Genomic DNA, 19,901 nt, shown 5'->3' on the forward strand with positions numbered 1-19,901 from the left:
TTTAACAAAATGTTTAAATATGTGTTAATTCCTGTAAAAAAATGAATGGGTGATACATTAGAAAAATGTATATCTCTGATTTCTATGTTATCCAATGGAAATCTAAAAATGATTAACGTAGATATGGTAATACTTATCAAATAACACAAAAGAGTTACGAACCCACACAAATTATATAAATAATTAATTTAAAAAATATATAAATATGTTAAAAAATACATTGACAGGATACAAAGAAAGATTAATTGTAAAGGTTTTATTTTGTAGGAGGTATAGTTACTGAAAAATGCTGATAGACATACTGTGAAGTAAAAAAGTATTTGACCCCATTGACGATGCAGTAAGTTTCTCCACTTATAAATAATTTCTGTGGAATTGAGTTGCAGAAACTAGTTAACTAATGACCTCAGTGTGCTTTTTCTTGAGCCACTATGTTCTTGACCGTATGTTTTATATCATTGTCAGGCTGAAAGATCCATTATACGGCAAATGTTCAGTTTCCTATCTTAAAGGAAATACATTATCGCCCAAGGCATGAACTGGAGGATGGTCCATCCAGTCATTTTCGTTTCCTTATTTATCTTACATACCAGCAGTGCATATTTTTTATTACTCACAAGTATAACAGAGATTTTTTAGAGCGCTTCCTGCTTTGTCAAGGAATATTTTTTGCTTTATTTTGTGTTGTAAGTTGAGCAATGCTACGCCAGGAGCAGGAAATAAGAAAAAAAAATAATATCTAAGGACCAAAAAATTGTTGAAATCACATAAACACACATTTAAAAAAAAGTATAAATTAGAAATCTGCGAAATATTTGAGTTCTTATTAGTAATTTCATATCTAATTATGTAAATTGTCTGCAATTTTGACTGGCTCAGTTTTTTTTTAATTGGTTATCTGAAGAAGGAATTTTATAAATTCCTTCCCTGTTGTCATCATTAATTAATTCCTGAGTAGTGAACATCCTTTCTTATTAAATTATATTAATTGTATTTCAAACCTGATTGAACGTTTTTATGTGCACCCTAAAGATTTGTTGTAGCCTTATATGTTGGACTACTTGGAGTAGAATTGAAGATCGACAACTGAGTAATTCTTGCACATGTCCTTAATTATTTATTTCTCCCCCTCCATCCCACGTCAAAGCTGATTGCAGGTGATCTAATGAGATGGCATGACAGCTAAGCTCCTTTTCACCCAAAAAATTCTATAAATTGTCAGGATTACCATGTTTATTTTCTGTTTCTTTATTTTTGTATGCCCAAAATAAACACGATTTTCATCAGCATTGACATTTGTGAGCAGATAGGTCGTTTATCAATATTTCCAAAATATACTTTGATTTCCTACTAACATTTACAAGGCTTTAGACAATTTGATACCAGCAGTTTGCAGTAGAAGGCACTTTACCACTATCCCTCTTGTTTTTATTTATTATTATTTTTTAAAAATAAGTTTAGAATGATTATTTAAGCATTTCTTAAAAGGTGGAATCATTTTGGATTCAAGCACTCTGCGCTAAAAGATGAAAGATTATGGTCGTTTGAGTCTTGAAAATTTGCACATTTTAGCTGTTTGGCTACCTATATGCTCACATCGTGCATTAAAAAGTTTGTAAAGTGGTATCAGATGTCTTATATGATTTTTTCAGCTTTATACTGGATAAAAAAGTTATTCAAATCTTATAATCACTTGGTCAAAATTGGCAAACTGTATTTTTGAATTATAAAACTAAAGAAAATAATATAGTATGTACCGAGGAGTAAGATATCCAAAAGGATAAACTTTACTTTATTTGATAAATTAGATGGTGTAATGAATAATTAGAATTTATGGAACGTGTTTTATGTTGTTTTTTAAAGGCATAAAACTTTATTGTATATACGTACAAACAAATGTATGTATGTAATCTACTCTTTTATATTACTTTTATCAAATTTTATATTATTTTTTAATTACGATCACGGATATAAATTACAAACTAGAAAAACACTTATTTTATTCTTGTTATTTTTAACTCTTAAGGGAGTTTTCATATATAATTTTAAAAATAATGTAAATATACATTCGTGAGATGTTTGTTTGTTTTATGAGTTTTTTTTTATATTTATTTGTAGATATTAAGTTCTTTGAACAACTGTTTGACTCAGGAATTATCAACCATCATTTACCTTATTCATCATCTAGTAGAAAACTATTCCACACAATTGATTGTCACGATATCAAAATTTATGTAACAATTTTGAGACGTAAAAATTAGTATTTATTTATCAATAATATTCGATTTTGTTTTCACTGAAAATGAGGACGAGTTAAAGTTAGTTTGTCTCTTTTGACAGTATTTTCTATGGAACATATTAATACAAAAACAATATTGAACATAAATCAAGATCAGGAGAACATATCAATTTATTTAGTTAATGTATATATATTTATGTATATTCAACCAAATATTTTATATACGTACTATAGACAATTATGAGCTTTGTATTCAAATTGGTGAGATTTGTTAAGATATTCAAGCATTTTAGCTATAGTTTAAAACCAAAATTTGATAAAATATACTTTTTTATTGGCCTCAATATGTCTTATGAAAAAATATGTCAATTTATCAATATTTTATTCTGACAATCAATTTTATATACTTTACGTGGAAATCGAAATTCTAAATAGAAGCTTCTTATTATTTACAATTTATCAATAAATAAATTACAATGCAATCTTAATCTATAATCATTATGATTACAAACTGTGGAAAGATGTTATAAACACTTTATTACTACTAATAAACACATCATTAATAGAGAAAAAATATTATTGACCTGTTTATTCTTTATTTACATATTATAAGCACTATATGCTATATGTGATTTGGCTCGTCTTCGAAGACCTACACCATCGATTGTTGTTTTTTTTCGGGCTCATACGCATAAATCCATCATTGGTCACCTGTGACGATATTATAAACGTATTTCAAGCAATATTTTTACGTTAAATAATCACATTTATATTTTTTTATACTAAAGTATACTGTTAATAAAGATTTATGTTACTTATATAAAGAATTCACCTCAAACACTCTATACAATAAAACTTAATTTTGTGAAAAATATATTGAAAAGTCCATTCAACATAGTTTTACTTTAAAATTCTTTTATAGTTAAAAATGACACATTTTGATGGATAAATATCATTTTAATCTATGATTATAGCAGCTCTGTCAAATAAAGAATCTTTGTAAGTGTTTTTTAACATCTTGATTCAATTTTCCAAATTACAATTATTATTATTTTAAATTAAAAATTTAAAAGACCACAACACAACTTTAAGTTTAGTCTGAACATTTTGTATAATACAGGGCGCAGAAGAAATGTTTCCCATCTACAAAAACAAAACTGTTTTGTTCCAAAACTCATACCTCTATTAAATGATTTGAAAAAAAAAAATACATTTTTTTGGTAAATTACAGACACTCGATCTTATTCGATATGGTCTCTATTAGAAGGAATGACAGCCTCAATACGGTGCCTGACCTTGGTTCATGTTTTTTTTTAAATTTCATCCGGGTAGTTGGTCCAAATCTCGGAGGTTGAGGACCTCAGGTAATCCATGTTTCGGTGTGGTTTGGATTTGTGGTGCCCTCAATGGCATCCCTCCAAAATTAATCATGGGGGCTCGAAACAGGGGAACACGGGGCACACATTTTCTTGGAACAGAAATCACCTAAGTTTTGTACTTAGAACTTCATGTCTTGGAGCTCTGGATGTTCCTTTTGTCAACATCTTTGGCATGTTGGATATTGCAGACGGTCCTAACATTGACCTTAATGATGGAAGTGATGTCTTTTTGCGCTATATGTGTGTCAAGCAATTTGGTTACACTATACCTTTTTGCCTCCAGTTTCCTGTATGGGTGTCCGATTCCAAACAAAAAAAGCATCAAACAAATTATACTATTATTGCAATCATTTCATCAAAAAAATTACGCAACATCTTACTCGAAAAATAAATTAAATGTTATTTAATTTATGTGACAAATTTGCCCAGCCACCCTATGGCGTATTTGCATCAAAAGTATTCCTAGGGACAGTGTTCATGTTATTTTAGTTTGATCAAATAAATATAATTATCTACTTTTATATTTCGAACAATTATCAATGTGAATTATAAATAGTCACATTTATTTTATCTTCTTATTTTTATCACTGATGTTCCATTTTGTATTATGTTATTAAGAGTTAAAAAAAGTTTTTTAGTTTTTAATATAAGGCGAAAGGACGTTCCAATAAAATAACAGCAACAAAATAAGACATATGTACATATTATATATGGTTAACACTTACAATCAAAAACTTTTCTTCTACTCATGAGTCATAAATTACTCATATGCATTAGATATAAGAAATCCATCAAACAACATCAAAATTATTTACCCTTTAGATTTGTATAAGAATAAAGTGCTTAATTTCGACGAAAAAGAAAATAATTTGCTAATGCAGCAAAATATAGAAAATTGCTTAAAAATAGCCTAAAATATAGAATTGAGGCTTTTGACAAAAATGAAATTCCTTGAGGACAATAAACATAAAGTTTTATGTACTGTGCTACTATATATATATTCTTACAGAAAAAATACTCATCTCTAAACAACTTTTAAAAGATCATATTTTGTTTTTTCATACATTATGATGTATTTATACCTACATATTTTACAATAATTTTTTAACCATAATAAAAAGCCATTGACTATCATTTATTTGCAACAAAATAATGTACTTATGAAACAATTTGAAATTGTATTTAATTTTATGTCCTTTTATAAATGGTTAGTTTCCAAAAAGTATTTGAAACCCATTAAAAAACATTTGAAAACTTAGTAATTTCGATGAAAAAAAAATACGCTTGACATATTTCTTGCGGACTTTCAGTTAGACGATGAAATGATAAAAAATTCCAATGAAAAATTGTTATGTAGGAAGTTTGTAAATTATTTTTTTCTTGAAAAGTGAACAGATTATTCAATAATACTCAATTAAGCTTTAAAATGCTATTGATTAATACTTTAATACTACCATGTAATTGAATACTGTGATAAATAATTCCTTAAAATTTATTTTTGGCTTTATAAATAATTTGATTTGATCTAATAAAAATCTTTTACAATTCAATTATGGTATATATTTATTTAATCATTAAAACTAGATTAAATAATGGCTATAGTCGTAAAAAAAGGTATTTTTTGTTTCAATCAATCTAGATTCTTTTTTTTCTTTTTTTTGTGCAACAAAAAAAGTTACATTAAATAATCATTATTTGCTTATATTTTCTAAACATCTCGTTACCCATATCATTTTCAATATATTAAAGGAGAAAGCTCTAAGATTATCCTTTTTTTTCTATCATATTTTTCTCTTTTGCTACGATCATCATCACCAACCTAAAAAAAATGCTTACCAAATCTATATATCTTTTTTTGTTTGTTTTTTCATTTCAGAAAATATAGTGGAAAAGGACCTTACGCCATATATAGTTCTAATCTATTACGCACTGTCAAGAGAATAGGGTACCAATGAAATGAAAACATGAACACAGAATGATTTTCATCATTTTAATTCATTTAATTTTGATTGGGAGTCTCCAATCTGTCCAAGGTTTCTGTCCTGGTGGCTGCTCGTGTAATGACTCGATTCATGTAGTGCACTGCTCAGATGCTGGACTTGACATTATTCCCGGAACACTGAGTCCATATGTGAAGAAACTTTATTTGCAGCATAATCGTATCAAAAAAGTTGATGCGGCTTTTCAATTCTATGTTCAACTCATTGTGTCGGATTTTTCCCACAATGAATTGGACTCCTTGGCTGATAGGTAAGAATGAAATTTAGAGGTTTGATTTTTGTGCTGAATAATATAAATAATTTGGATGTTTCAGATGTTTTGCTTCCTCGCCTCAGTTGAAAGAGCTCAAATTGGACAATAACCGTCTTGAACATTTAAATAATTTAACATTTTCGGGCTTGAAGTCCTTAGAAACTCTCTCCATAAGAAAAAACTTAATCCAGAATCTAACAGTTTCCATATTTGAGAGTTTATCTCAGGTAAGCTAAAAAAATGTATTACTATATTTGTATGAAGATTATTTGAATACATTTGTAAATAGTAACAAAATAACGTACATTAAAAATAAAAAAAAAAGACATAAGTTTTGCAATACAACTTTATTATATACATAAATATTTTTTTTGTATGTCTGTTAGTAGGCTGCAAAATAAGATAAAAAATAATTTATTCAAGAATATTTTTACAATAACTAAAACAAAAGTTAATTGAATTGCAAAAAGAATGTAAAACTAAGTTTTTACAAACTTGAGTGTATCAAGAAACATGTCACTTGATTTCTTCAAAGAAGCTTTATTTGGTATATCTATGCCATAAACTACATCTATTCAAACAAATCGTGGATTATATTAAGTTTGATTTTTTAACATGTAATTTTTTGTCTCCGCGTATCTCCCATCTCTTTTATAGAATATTTCCTGATGTAAGTGCATTTTTTTAGGGAAATAACATTAATAAAAATATCAAGATACGAGTACCTGTAGTTCATTCGAAGTAACAGCAATTTTTTCAACATTGTTATAAAATAAAATATTTATTTATCTATGATGGTTAAATTTTTTAGATTTGAAGAGGAATTAATGATATACATAAATATAGAGTAGGTGGCCGCCAACACAAAAAAGAGTTTGAATATATATGTATGTACTATATTTCTATTTTTCTATTTATTGAAAATAATTATCATGATTAATCTTTCGGAAACACAACCAATTGGATTTAGAGATTCTAAATATTTTCAATCTTATAAAAATTGTATGAAAAATTGAATTTCAAAGCCCAAACTGTAGTAAACAAAATGTCATAATTCAAATATTAGTTCAAACATTTATACGTCATAAATTTGAACATAGAATCTCTAATTGATTTAAATATTAACTACTTGTTATTGAACTGTTGATATTATACACCCAAACAATTAAATAAATGCTTTTTATTCCTTTAAATCTATATTTTATTGCCCTATTTGCTCCTGAAACATTGAATCAGATTATATTTAAATCTTTATTTATATTAATAATACCTTATATGTACATTTAAATATTTTTAATGGAAGCCAATCTCTTCAAAAATAAAGGAAACTAATTTTATTCTCAAAATTATCATAAAATAATAAATTTTTATTTGATTATTTACTTTAAGAATAACAAGTTATGTCATTGTTTAAACACAAAACTTATAGTATTAATATTATTTTAATATTAGGGTTGATTTTTCTTGAATAACATTGACATATTCATATAGGTTTTTTGGCATTTGAATTTATATTTACGAACCCGAATTGCATGGAACAAGTAAAAAATTATACAGAATTTGAATTACTTAATTATTTTAATCGTTCAAATGTTTCTCTTGTAATAAAATAAATTTATTTTATGGTTTTCCTTTTTACCCAGTGGACTAACTTCTTTATAAAAGAATTTTCTCTAACAGAGGGCCTAATATTTATATTGATGAAGTTAAAAAATTAAAACTAATTAGAATTTAAAATTTTGATAAGCAATAAATGATATGTAAACCCCCTTCTATTACAGCTAAACACATTGGACCTAGGTGAAAATCCAATACATTTTATTGATGGAAGTGCCTTCGAATCCCTCACTCAATTAAGAGATCTTCGACTAGATCATAATGCTCTCACTATTATCCCTCCTTTCCCTATGGCCCTATCAAAAAACCTCATTAAAATGAAGCTTAGTTATAACAAAGATCTTCGATCTAGTGGAACAGCTTCCTTTCAACATCTAACTAACCTCCTTGAATTGGATTTAAAAGGTTCAGGATTAGAAAATATTCCATTTAGTGCATTTCATGGACTTTCGTCCCTAAAAACTCTGGATATTTCCTCAAACAAAATCAAAGTTATACCTCGATTTTCTCATTCACTTGCAAACCTTCGTGAACTGTTCATAGGAGGTTCTAATCTATATAGTGACATTCCCAGCTTTGGATTTCAAGGCTTGAATGGCCTTCGTCTTCTTGATATTACTCAATCTGAAAATCTTAGAGTTATAAGGACGAGAGCTATTTATGGCAATCCGTCTCTTAAGACCCTAGATTTGAGTGAAGCACAAATTCCAGAGATGCGTTTTGAAGATGAAGCATTCTTTATTAATCGGTAAGTTCATTTATATGGTAAAATTTAATCGATTATAAGCCTTCATTTTACTTTTTATTTCTAGTAACTCCAGTATAGAAAAGCTTCAACTCATTTTCCGATCTATGGGTCTTCGATCCATCAATGAAGGCTCTGTTGCTAATTGGACAACCAAAGTTGAATCTATTGATCTGAAAGACAATCCTTTAAAATGTGACTGTCGTCTGAATTGGCTTGTTAATTTTATTTCAAAAACATATACTACTTCTCACGCCATCTGTTCAAATGGAAAGCCCTTGAATTTGAAAAGCAATCTTACATGTCTGGTTGTGCCTGACTTTCAAGAGGACGAAGAATTTGTTCAAAAAAAGAATAAAAAAGATTCTGACGATGTTGAGACGGACTTTAAAACCTCGGAGTCGCATGCTTCGTTACCCTCAATGGATAGCAATCCAAACAACGTTGTGGGTGAAGCTTTTGACTATCGGCGGAGACATGAGAAACAAATAGTTATAATATCCCTCATCATTCTATCAGTTGTCATGCTTGGATTCATTATTCTCGTGTTTGTTCACTTCCGGAGCCGGATCATTGTCATTTGTTGGCGAAGGGGAGGTCGAGGAAATAGATCTTCTGCCTTTCATACTCGATCTTCTAGTGGAGAACTTTGCTCCTCTGAGAGTCCAAGTTCTTTTAGTAAAAAGGGCAATTTCAATTATTATTCATCACATCTCGCTCGTGGTGATCCATCATCCAGGACTTTACCTCATCATCAGCAGCAGCAACAGCATCACCCCCAAATAGAACATTCCACAACCAGCACCCTGTACAGGGATTATATTTCGTCCAATCATTTCCCAGTAAGAGACTATAACCAAATATCGAGTAATGACATTTACACAACAGAAAATGACTATTTCCTTCAATTAGCACACGATAGACAGGTCATCAAGTCATTACCAGTCTCTGATCTGTGAAAACTGTACCCATTGTTCACTGTATATTTTAAAAGATTCAATTATTGGTAATTAATTTACTTTTATAATTTAAAATAAAAGTTGATTTTATAGAAATTCCCAATTATATTCTTAAATTAACTTCACTAGCAATAGTAAAAATTACATATTGAATATATGAACTTTCACGTTGAAAAAAAAATATTGATGCACACAAGTATATTCATACTTTTTACCCATTCCTTATAGTGACTTGTCATTTATTTATATTTGAAATAATAAATTTAATATTTGCCCCTTAAAATAATTGCTTCCAAACCTCCCCTAAAAATTTTTGTAGCCTTAATTTAATTATTTTAAAAGCAAAACTTAACAACAGGACTTTACAATTATATATACATACGTAAAATAAAGATATATTTAAATATTGATTTGTTTTTATCATAAAACAAACAAAAATAACGGCTGTGAATACTTTGTAAAATATGGTATGGTTTTGGTATTGTATACATGAACCATTTAATTTTATTTCCTTTCTTTTCTTAAGAATTAAAATTATTATATAAGTTACTGTATTTTAAGAATTAGAATTTTTTGTCTATCACATAAGTTTAACTATATATTAATTAAAGTTATTGTAGTTATACTCGTATTTGATTATGAAAATGATTGAAAATACAGAACCCTAACCTTTTGGAGTATTCTTTGTGTTTTAATGATATTGTACTTTTATTAATAAGTAATTTCATATGGTCATTCATCTTCCTTTCGTAAATTAACATTTATATATTAAGGGGGAACAAGCTATCTATGAATCCAATTTGGTGCACTCTCTTGGGTAAACCCAGTCAATTACACTGCTGGTTTTTTTTTTGGTTTTTTGTTTTTTTTTGTTCGATAATTTGTTCAAATATGCACCAGTTATAAACAAATATAATAAATTGTCTAATTCTAATTGATATAACTGATCCCTCCTTTGAATCTACCCTGGTAGCGACAATACAATAATGGTTCAATTTCTGGGACTCAGTGAGATGTTTGTTTGTAAGGTAAGAGTGAATTTGAGCCCTCTAAAGGTGATTTTGTAGCAACAGAAATACGGGCTGAGGTCAAAGGTCGAAGTGGCAATATGATCTCCCTGTACTTTTGACTTCCAAACTCCCCAGATCTGAATCTGGTAGATTTTTTTTTTTTGTGTGGGGCGTGATCGAACGACAAACCAACTGATCCCCCACAAAACTAAAGACAAATTTTATAAGTTGGATCTCGAAAGAATTCCATACATTGCAAAGGGACAAAGTGGCAATGACTCTCTCGCGCTTGAGTCCTCGTATAGTGACTGTTATTAAGACTGAAGGTGGTTTTATTGAATTAAATAAATGAGAATCTATACAAATTTTTGTTTTTTTAAATCTGGTAATTAGTGGAAGAGAAAATTGCGTTTGAAAAAAAAATTATTTTCGTAACACAAATAAATTGGTTACAAATAATGAAAAAAAATAGATAAAATTAGATTAATAATATTAATGTTGGATTGTGGTTTAAAAATCATATAAATTATAGCAGTACTGAGTCTATAGACGTAACATAGTTACGATACATACATAGATGAGTAAAATAATAGAGCTAATATTTGTGTTAATTATGTCTCTACTGATGGCAAATCAAATGGTTTAACCTGTGAATGCTCTATAAATTTTATTTTTTTAAATCTTATTTTGTTAAATTATATTTCTAATTAAAGTAAATATCAGATGATATTTCAAAGTAAATAATGAAATTAGTCATGTATATGAATATCTAGTTACATGAGACTTGAAAAAAAACGAAAATATGCAAAATTGTAGCAGTTCCAAATTTAAAATAAGACAATCACAAATTTTCCAAGTCAGCTATTAAGTACGAGTTATACCAATGTGAATAATCAATGCTTGATAGAACTCCCATTTGTGCTGGCATTTTTACAACATTTATATAAATAAATGTTTAACTCCTTTGTACGCTTCATATCATACAGAGAAGTGAATATTGGCTCAATTTCAGTGAGTGTTAATTTAAAAAAAGTATTGGTTTGCTTTGACCAAAATATTATTAAATATTCCTTTCAAATTAAAAAATAATAACGTTTCAAATGGGCCTGCATTTGGAAGAGCCTGAGCAAAAAGTTGGAGGGATATTTATGGTTAGTCATTTATATTGTGTGTATTTCTTAGTTGGCCAGTTTTTTTTTTTTTTAAATTGGTAATTTGAAGAATAAATTTTCTTTACCTTAGATGTTGTCATTATTATTTAACTTCTGAGTAACGAACTTCCTTTCCTATTACATTCAATTATATTCCAAAGCTGATTTAACATTCTGATTGAAATGTTAGGATACCTAAGCTGCTCCCCCCTAAATATTATTCTAATCTTTAGGGGAGCCATGTTGATTTTTGGTTTCCTTTTATCTTTAAATATAGACCCTGGTTAAAATAAGCTATCTGTTATATTATTGGGGGGGGGAAGAGAGATAAAAGCTTATACAAAATTGATATTTGCAACAAATAATCTATTTACATAAAAAATAAAAGTACAAAACCATCTTTTGACAATCCAAGGGGTTATAAGTAATGACTCCTTGGAATATTAAGGAGATATTATACCATGTGCATCTGCAAATTTAATTAACTCTAGAACATCTTTTTATATGTTCCATTTATATAGTACATTGAAATTATATAATAAGTGATTTGGCAATTACCAGTGTATAAAATGTTGTTCAAATATATATACACATGAGTCATTTCATCTCTACTTGACAAATGAACGTCATACGACCATTTGTTAATTAGATGAGTGTAGGAAAAAACATAAATTATGCTTGCTTACTAAAACCACTCATATACAATTATCTTTTATTAATTTAAAAATTTAAAAAAATTACATCTTAAAGACGAAACTTTTTCCCTTTAATTTCAAGACCATGAAAAGTAACATACAAAAAAAATATATATATAACCGACAATTCGAAAAGCTGAAAAATGTAAAAATTATAATTTCTTATTGTTTTAAAAATGGATTTTAAAAAATTACGATTTTTTTCTCCATATATAGTCTTAATCGGCTATAAAACATTTTTTAATCCTATGGCTATAAGACAAAGAATTATCACTAGGGTAAAAACATGTTTAACTATTATCTATTTAACAATCAATTTGAGATTCAAAATTTTAATTTATTTTTGATATAAGTGTACATTTTAACAAAAAATAAATAAATCAATGAGGGAAACTTAAAATTATATTAACAATATATATAGAAGCCCATGCAGGTATTTTAATCACATTAGAATTTATAACAAAAACTATGTTTAAACTTTTTGATGACTATACAAAATTATGGATTGAATAAATATGACTTTTACAATAATCCCAGTTAATATCAAAAATTGTTTTGCTCTCTGTGTATATTAATAAATAAGTTCCTTTTCTTGAGGATTTTTCTCCAAAACTTTCTGAAGGGAGATTTTTTTTTACCGAAGTACAACAACTTTATTCTAATTAACTAAATTTCTGTAAATACAATATAAACATTTGATAAAAAAACAATCCACTTGAAAACACTTTCAAATTAAACAAACAAACCGGTATTTTTTACATATTTTAGCATGCCAAACGGTAAGGGGTTTTTGTACATTTAAATTTATAAAAGACCATAAGAACTTTTCAAATAAAATAGATAGTTTTTTTTTGGTAGGAACTAATATAAAGAAAAGCAAAATGACTCGTTTTTAAGATTATTCTATATTTTTCATATATTATTTGCATTATTTTATCTCTGTATTTTTCAGTGGCACAGCATTCAGACAAAAAATGATTTGTATTTTCCCTTGTGGATTTACAAAAGAAGCAAATCCTATCATCATCCTGGAAAAAAAAAAAAAATCCGTTCCATTTCCTCAGCAAAAGACATTTTGAGTTCGTAATTAAAAATTTCTCCAATCAAGTCAATTATTTTCTTGATGGACATACCAAATAAAAAATTAAAAAGTTGATTATTTAATATGGGTTCCTGCCATGTTATATAAGGAAGGATTTTTGCACATATTCATTGCTTATTTTTCCAACTTTGTTCCAAACACCCCGTAGTGATTTTAAAATCCTGAGTATTTCTTTTGGTCCCGTACCACGAAATGTGTCAAAATGAAGGCCGCTCTCAATCTCTATATTTTTTCTAAATTGTTTAGACCATGTGCATTCTCCATTCACCAATCTTCTGAACCACGTAATTAAAAGTGTTTTCCAAACACTTTTAATTCAGATAAGACACAATCCTCCATACTTATTAGTACATATAATTTGCTTCCACGTTATCCTTCTCTGGGCGGACTAGAGCAGAAAATCCGCGCACACCTCTTTTATATTGCTTGCACACTTTTCATTATCAGGTGTATTTCTTAACAGATATGTTACATTAGGATGGATTTGAATTTTCTTCGACATTACTTTTTCATGGCTATTTTTTATGTGCAACATTGCGTAACTGTATATTCGGGGGATTTTTTTAATGATGGTTAGTGCCTTATTTCTTGAATATGTAGATGTTTTCATTATTACTAAGCTATTGCGAAAATACTAAAATATTAGAATAATTTTTCTAACTTATATAAATTTCTATTGTCAATAAGATTTTGTATTGGTAAGTTGAAAAGAGGATTTTATTACATGTTCGGATATCGATGAGCTTAGAATCCAGAAGTGAATTAAAATAAATAATTTGACATCACTCTACATTTATTTATTTTTATTTTGAAAGTTTATTTTTGTTATCTTTATTGTATCATGCAACTTTTCTTGGAAAGATTAATAGAAAAAAAGGGTAAAATCAGTTGGTAATCAGGCAATTATTTTCCCATAATGGAATTATTATTCATTTATTGTTGCTAATTATCCACATCTTAACTATAGATTATTTAAGTTCTACCAATCAGCGTCAAAATAATGATGTGGGGAAAATAAGTTGTAAAATCGATAGTTGACAACAAAATAAATTGTAAACCTTTATTTTAGTAGCGTAACATCGTGATATAAACCAAAGGTTGTTAATTTTTATAAATTAAATTATATTTTAGTTTTTTTCAAATGGGTTTCATTCTACTAATGTATTTGAAAACAATTTAAAAAAACAAACAATCAATTAACCATTCTACCTTTTACAAGGTAAATCGGTATTGTTAATCTTGCAAACAAAATCATAAAAAAATATACAACAACTCAGTGTATATAAAATTCATACATATATAAATTTATATAATATAATTATATTATAAGACATTTCATTTGCATAGATTTTACAAAAAGCTAATTTAGTTATTTGCATATATAAATAGAATCCAATCTGAGTATAAGTGCCTACTGATACAAATTGGTTATGGGAAAATCTATGTCATTTAAGTATGTGCACGTATAAAATAAGTACTTAAAAGATTTTATTGAAAACATTGTAAAAACATTTTAACATATATATGTATTAAAAGGAAGAAAAGAATAAACAATCTTCTATGAGTATTAAGTTTCGTGAGATATTTAGAATATACAAAAAAAAAAAAATTGAATTGTGATGTGGTTTTCATCTATTGAACACAATCCCTCAAAGTCTCAGATTTCGGCTCTCAATATTTATTTATCCTTGCGTTAAACGGTATTAACCCCAATACTACATGGTCGATTAGATAAATCAGAACAATTGTAAACCTTATCAAAAACTTATTTAAGTGTCAGATTAAGTGTTTCCCAGCATATATGTTATATTATAACAAATAAACAATCACTGTAAAGATGGAAAAAATATATATCTGATGGTTTAATTAGCCAGCTGTTATAGTACAATCAAAAATAGCCTAATTATTCAAAAATCCCAAATTATTATATCTAAAACCCCTGCAAGAACAAGAATATTCAGCAAGACCAGATGCCAAGGTTGGACAAGAAAATATTGACCCATAACGATCCATCAGATCAACTTATAAAACTTTATGAATACCCTTGCCGAAAAAACAAGGAGAGCCATTGCACTGACTGTAGAGATCTATACTTTAAGAAGGTGGAAAAGAGAGTAAGAGATCAAAGGTATGACAATAGCTGTAGTCAAGGTAAGTTAGGTGACAAATATATGGAATGTTATGAAAATGAAAGTTCCGAGGAGATTAAAATATTAATGAGATCGAAGAGATAAAAGAGACCCGTAGGAGTAAGAAAGTGTCTGAAAAAAACTGTAATTCGGCTAGGGCGAAGTTCAATTACAGTCGAACCCCGTTATTGTACAAATTTATTAGCCTTTAATATTATTTGTCAGTGTGGATAAAAAATCATACTTGATATATATATAATTGTCTTACACAACAATTGAGGAGGAAAAGATAAAAAAGTTTACCCTCTCCCTCAGAGAAGTTACTTTCGCTCAATCTACACATAATATATATTCAGGGTCTTTGGTGTCACCTTCTTGCAATTTTGGCGTCTACTCAAAAACTGTTGCAGATTATTGACAGGAGATGTTGAAGTAGGTGTGTGCTATCGTTGGTACATTCAGAAAGTGGACTTATTTACTTGTAAAAATAATTCTCGTCTGTTAGTGATTAATATCTCTGAAGTAGGCATTTAAAAAAAAAGTTGTATATTGCGTATGGCCCAAATATAATTTTTTTACCATTTTTACAGCGTATGACAAAGATCCAAAAGTGTGAATCTACTCTTTTATTGATAATAGTAGGATCAGACTGGAAATTTAGAAAAGTCAATGAACCAAAGTCCTGACCTTGAGGCTCTTCAAAAAGAATGTCTATAAACTAAATTTTATTGATGTAATTAAATTTAAAACTTTCTGGAGATCAGGACAAAAGATATCAAAGAATAATTTGGAATTACTTTCTCTGGGACAAGAATATTGATCAAAAACTTTTATAGATCACAGTGATATTGCAGAAACCCAAAAAAATAGAAGAAAAATTAAAGCACCTATATTGTTCAATTCAGTATGAAAGAGAGAGAAAGAAACAAAGAACTTAATAGAAACTTGGATAACATACTTTTACATGGGTCATACCGTCATTAATACATTTTTATTGAGTTTCCGAGCTAGAAACCATGAAAAAAATCAAATTTGAGATCAAACAGAATAAGTTGTGTAATTGCTTGAAGGACTAGCAAAGTTTTTTGTTCAACCCAAGTTAAAGAAATCGTAATGTGAGCCATAGTTCTGGAATATATTTTAAGATACTTTTAGAGAACAGTTTGATGGAGGGGTTATATCTTTCCAAAAAATAGAATAATTCCAAATTTTGATGAATTTTCCATAAAAAAACCATTATCGAATATATAAGCAAACACTTTAAAGTAGATAAAGGTAACTAACTAGATGACAATATTAGACTAAATTTGCTACGGCAAAAAAAGAAACATCTCTCTACTTTCTAATTTAAGGAATATGCATGAAAAAATCAGGAAATTTACTAATGACTGTAATTAACGGAATAGTAGTCATGTTAATGGAAAAAGGTAACTACACCAATTCCAACCATTGAGAACAAATAATTTATTATATAATTTTTTTAAAAGGAATATCTCATTTGCAATTGAAGCAGTGTGTAAAAGAAGATTTTCCTAAAACTTTTGACTGTATAAAAACAAAAACTTGTCATAATAGTGGTAAAATAAACTTTTTCAAAATCAGTACTTCAATTTAATAAGAGTTTTATGGTCTAAAAGAACATTTACTATCACTCAAGATAATTTTCAAATAAATTAGATAAAAAAGAAGAAGTTTGGGTCAGAACTACTCCGTGTCGCCTTTCCTCTTCATTCCAGACTAACAAAACAAAATTACAGAAAAAATTCAGTGTATATGTCGGAAGTTTGGAGTAAGTTTTGGACAAAAGAAGCATATTATTAATATTTATCCTAATGATGTTTCTTTAATAATGGAGGAAAACTAAAAAAATGAACAATTAAAAAATATGATTAAAATAATATTAAAATTTAAAGATATATTTGATGGAATAACTTGTCAAACAATAAATAAGAGTAGACTTCCTTTGGTTTCATAAAGTGTATTGAAAAAATTACAGGTAAGGACTGTTTTACTGAATAAAGAGCTTAATAACTTGGATTAGAATGGACAGAAGATGAAGTTAACGTTAAACATTGGTCTAAATTGAGTTATTAAATTTTGATAAATTTAACCCTTTAAAAACTTAATGACCGTTAAAATACCTATGGAATCTTATGGAAAGCAGAATCAAATCCAAAATTGCGTAATAATTTTTAAGTGAAGGTAAATCTTGGTTAGGAAAAGCTCTACCCGTGTAGATACCTCTAAAAAAACTGAATGAGTAAACAGGATATGAACTAGTTTTGTTAGAAATAGGTGTACAAACAATGGTGAATATCAAGTTTTTGATTGATAGAACTTAACAGAGCCCCAACTTGAGTCCATTGGACTACACTTTATGGTGTAAAATATAGTCCAGAAGCTGTTAAATACACCACTGTTAATTTTCAAGACCTGAAGTAATCTGTAAAATAAGGATGGGAAACATTGACTGGAACTATATTTTAAAAGTTTGTATGACTTTCCGGCATTGCCTGTGAGGCTTTTGTTTTTGTAATTTAAATTGATATATTTTATTTATTATGCTTAGACATGTCAAAAAAATGTCTTTCAAGCTGAATAATGGTTAAAAAGTTAATTTTATTAAGAAGTGTTAACATTTTTTTTTTTTTTACATTTAGAGCATGGTCATAGTGAAATATAATATTCCCCCTCCCCCACACACACACAAAGTGTCGCCTTTTCTGATACAAAAAATGATGGTACTGTGTTACTTTTGGTCATTTCATCTATTGTTGTAAGAAACCTATACTCTCCTTTGTAGAATTTATTTCATAGGTTGAACTGATGGAGGTTGTGGAGAATAGTTATAGAGTCGTATTCAACGCTCCTAGAGGACAAATATTGTTTGCAAGATCTTCATTCTGTGCTTTCTTTTAAAGTTGAGTATACACGTATACAAATGTATCAATATTATCTACATACAACAGATACAAGAAGAGGTTTGAAGGAAAATAACGACAGTCAATTAGAGTATCCTAGGAAGAATGAAAAAGTATTTTCCAATTAAATTATTTTTTTGCATTGGTTTTTAATACCAACATAACTAAAGAAAATAAACAAAATTAATTGACTAGGTACACAAAATCTAACTAATATTTTTGAGAGACAAAAAATAAATAAATATTCCAATAATTTTTATCAAAGAATCTACAAAAAACTATATTCTTGATATCATGTTGTTTTGTTATCGTTTAGTTGAGGAGGCATTTTGATCCTGCAACCCTTTTCTCTTTTATATTAACATTAATAAAATTGTTCATTTGCATGTAATCCTTAACTTAGCTACAAGGTTATGATGTTATTCATCATTGTTACTGTCATATCCATGTTCTTATACATCAACCTTATCATACGGTAAAGATTTCGTACAATTTGACCATTGATGTCCATCATGACAGTCTTTGTATAATTCTTCTTCTGTTTTTTTAATTAAAATTTTTAGCAACCTTTCTGCGAATTTTATAGCGGCTTATAAGCCAATACACGGGCGTTTTGTTGATGAACAAATCTTGCCTTATATCCATGGGATATTTCCTGAAAGAAAACATTTTACCGACAAAATTTATTTCAGCCATTCTGTCAATATAATTAATTTTCACAAAGAAACAAACCTTAATGTGATTCTTTATCACCTAGGCCTGTTAATAATAAAACTTGCTTCTACTTATTAAGCGACTATTCCTTAAATATGGGATATACAAAATAAAATAAACAATTACTTTAGGAATAAATTATTAGTATTTTTGCCTCAGGACATTTTACCTCCAAGCCATTTTGCTACTAGGATATTCCTCGATAAATATAAAAGATTTATACGTTGTTTTGTTTATTTTTGAATATATTGCTGTTCACATTGATTTTTTTTTAATCAAAAATTGTAATGTGTATTACAATAAAGTTCATTTAAATATTTGTTTTATTTTGGAATAATGGTAGAATTATAATCTTGCCTCATTTTATGTATGTCGGTTAATCCATTAGTTTTTTTTAGTATGAATTCTCCATCATGTCCAATATGAACAGTGAAGCGATTAGCATTACTTCTTTTCGAATTGTTGACATTTTTGTTTATTTTGTTATTATATAAGCTTTATTGCCTATTTTCTTCTGGTTTGAATTAATACCATGATGATATTTTGTTGGTGTATGGATTGAAATTTTTGCGTATAATTATTATATATACAAAAAAACAACTATACAATGTGTTTTATACTAATAAACATTACATTTTTCGATTTACAAATTCAAATGAAACATCAATTTTAACCAAAAATAAATAATAATAACGACCTACTCATCTCATTTATTTATAAATTAAGGCAAAATATCCTAGGGCAAAATGGTTTAAGGGAAATGTTTTAGGCAAAATTACCTTAAGAAGTGCAATAAGAAAGACACACCTGGTAGAGAGAAAATAACAATATTCTATTGGAATCCCATCATTAATTTCGATTGTTTTTGAAGTGTTAAATTGATTTTGTTTTGTCTTCATATATTTGAATGTTCATCTATGAAAGAGCATCGTTTATTTTGCGATTGGAAAGGAACAAAAAAACAAGTTATTTTATCTTTGTACTGCT

The 19,901-nt window shown here is 28.0% G+C and overlaps 1 protein-coding gene across 1 annotated transcript in view; it reads left to right on the top strand.

The window, feature by feature from the left end:
* LOC121129734 (uncharacterized) overlaps positions 1-9,872 on the top strand; it is a 77,295-nt gene extending 67,423 nt beyond the window's left edge. The window contains exons 2-5 of the mRNA XM_040725455.2: positions 5,495-5,868; positions 5,933-6,098; positions 7,653-8,236; positions 8,301-9,872. Coding sequence (XP_040581389.1) covers positions 5,594-5,868; positions 5,933-6,098; positions 7,653-8,236; positions 8,301-9,192 — 1,917 coding nt within the window. The 5' untranslated portion in view covers positions 5,495-5,593 and the 3' untranslated portion in view covers positions 9,193-9,872. The remainder of the gene's footprint in view (positions 1-5,494; positions 5,869-5,932; positions 6,099-7,652; positions 8,237-8,300) is intronic.
* Positions 9,873-19,901: the final 10,029 nt, after the last annotated feature.

The sequence above is a fragment of the Lepeophtheirus salmonis genome, chromosome 14 (assembly GCF_016086655.4).
Source record: "Lepeophtheirus salmonis chromosome 14, UVic_Lsal_1.4, whole genome shotgun sequence".
Taxonomy (NCBI): Eukaryota; Metazoa; Arthropoda; class Copepoda; order Siphonostomatoida; family Caligidae; genus Lepeophtheirus; species Lepeophtheirus salmonis.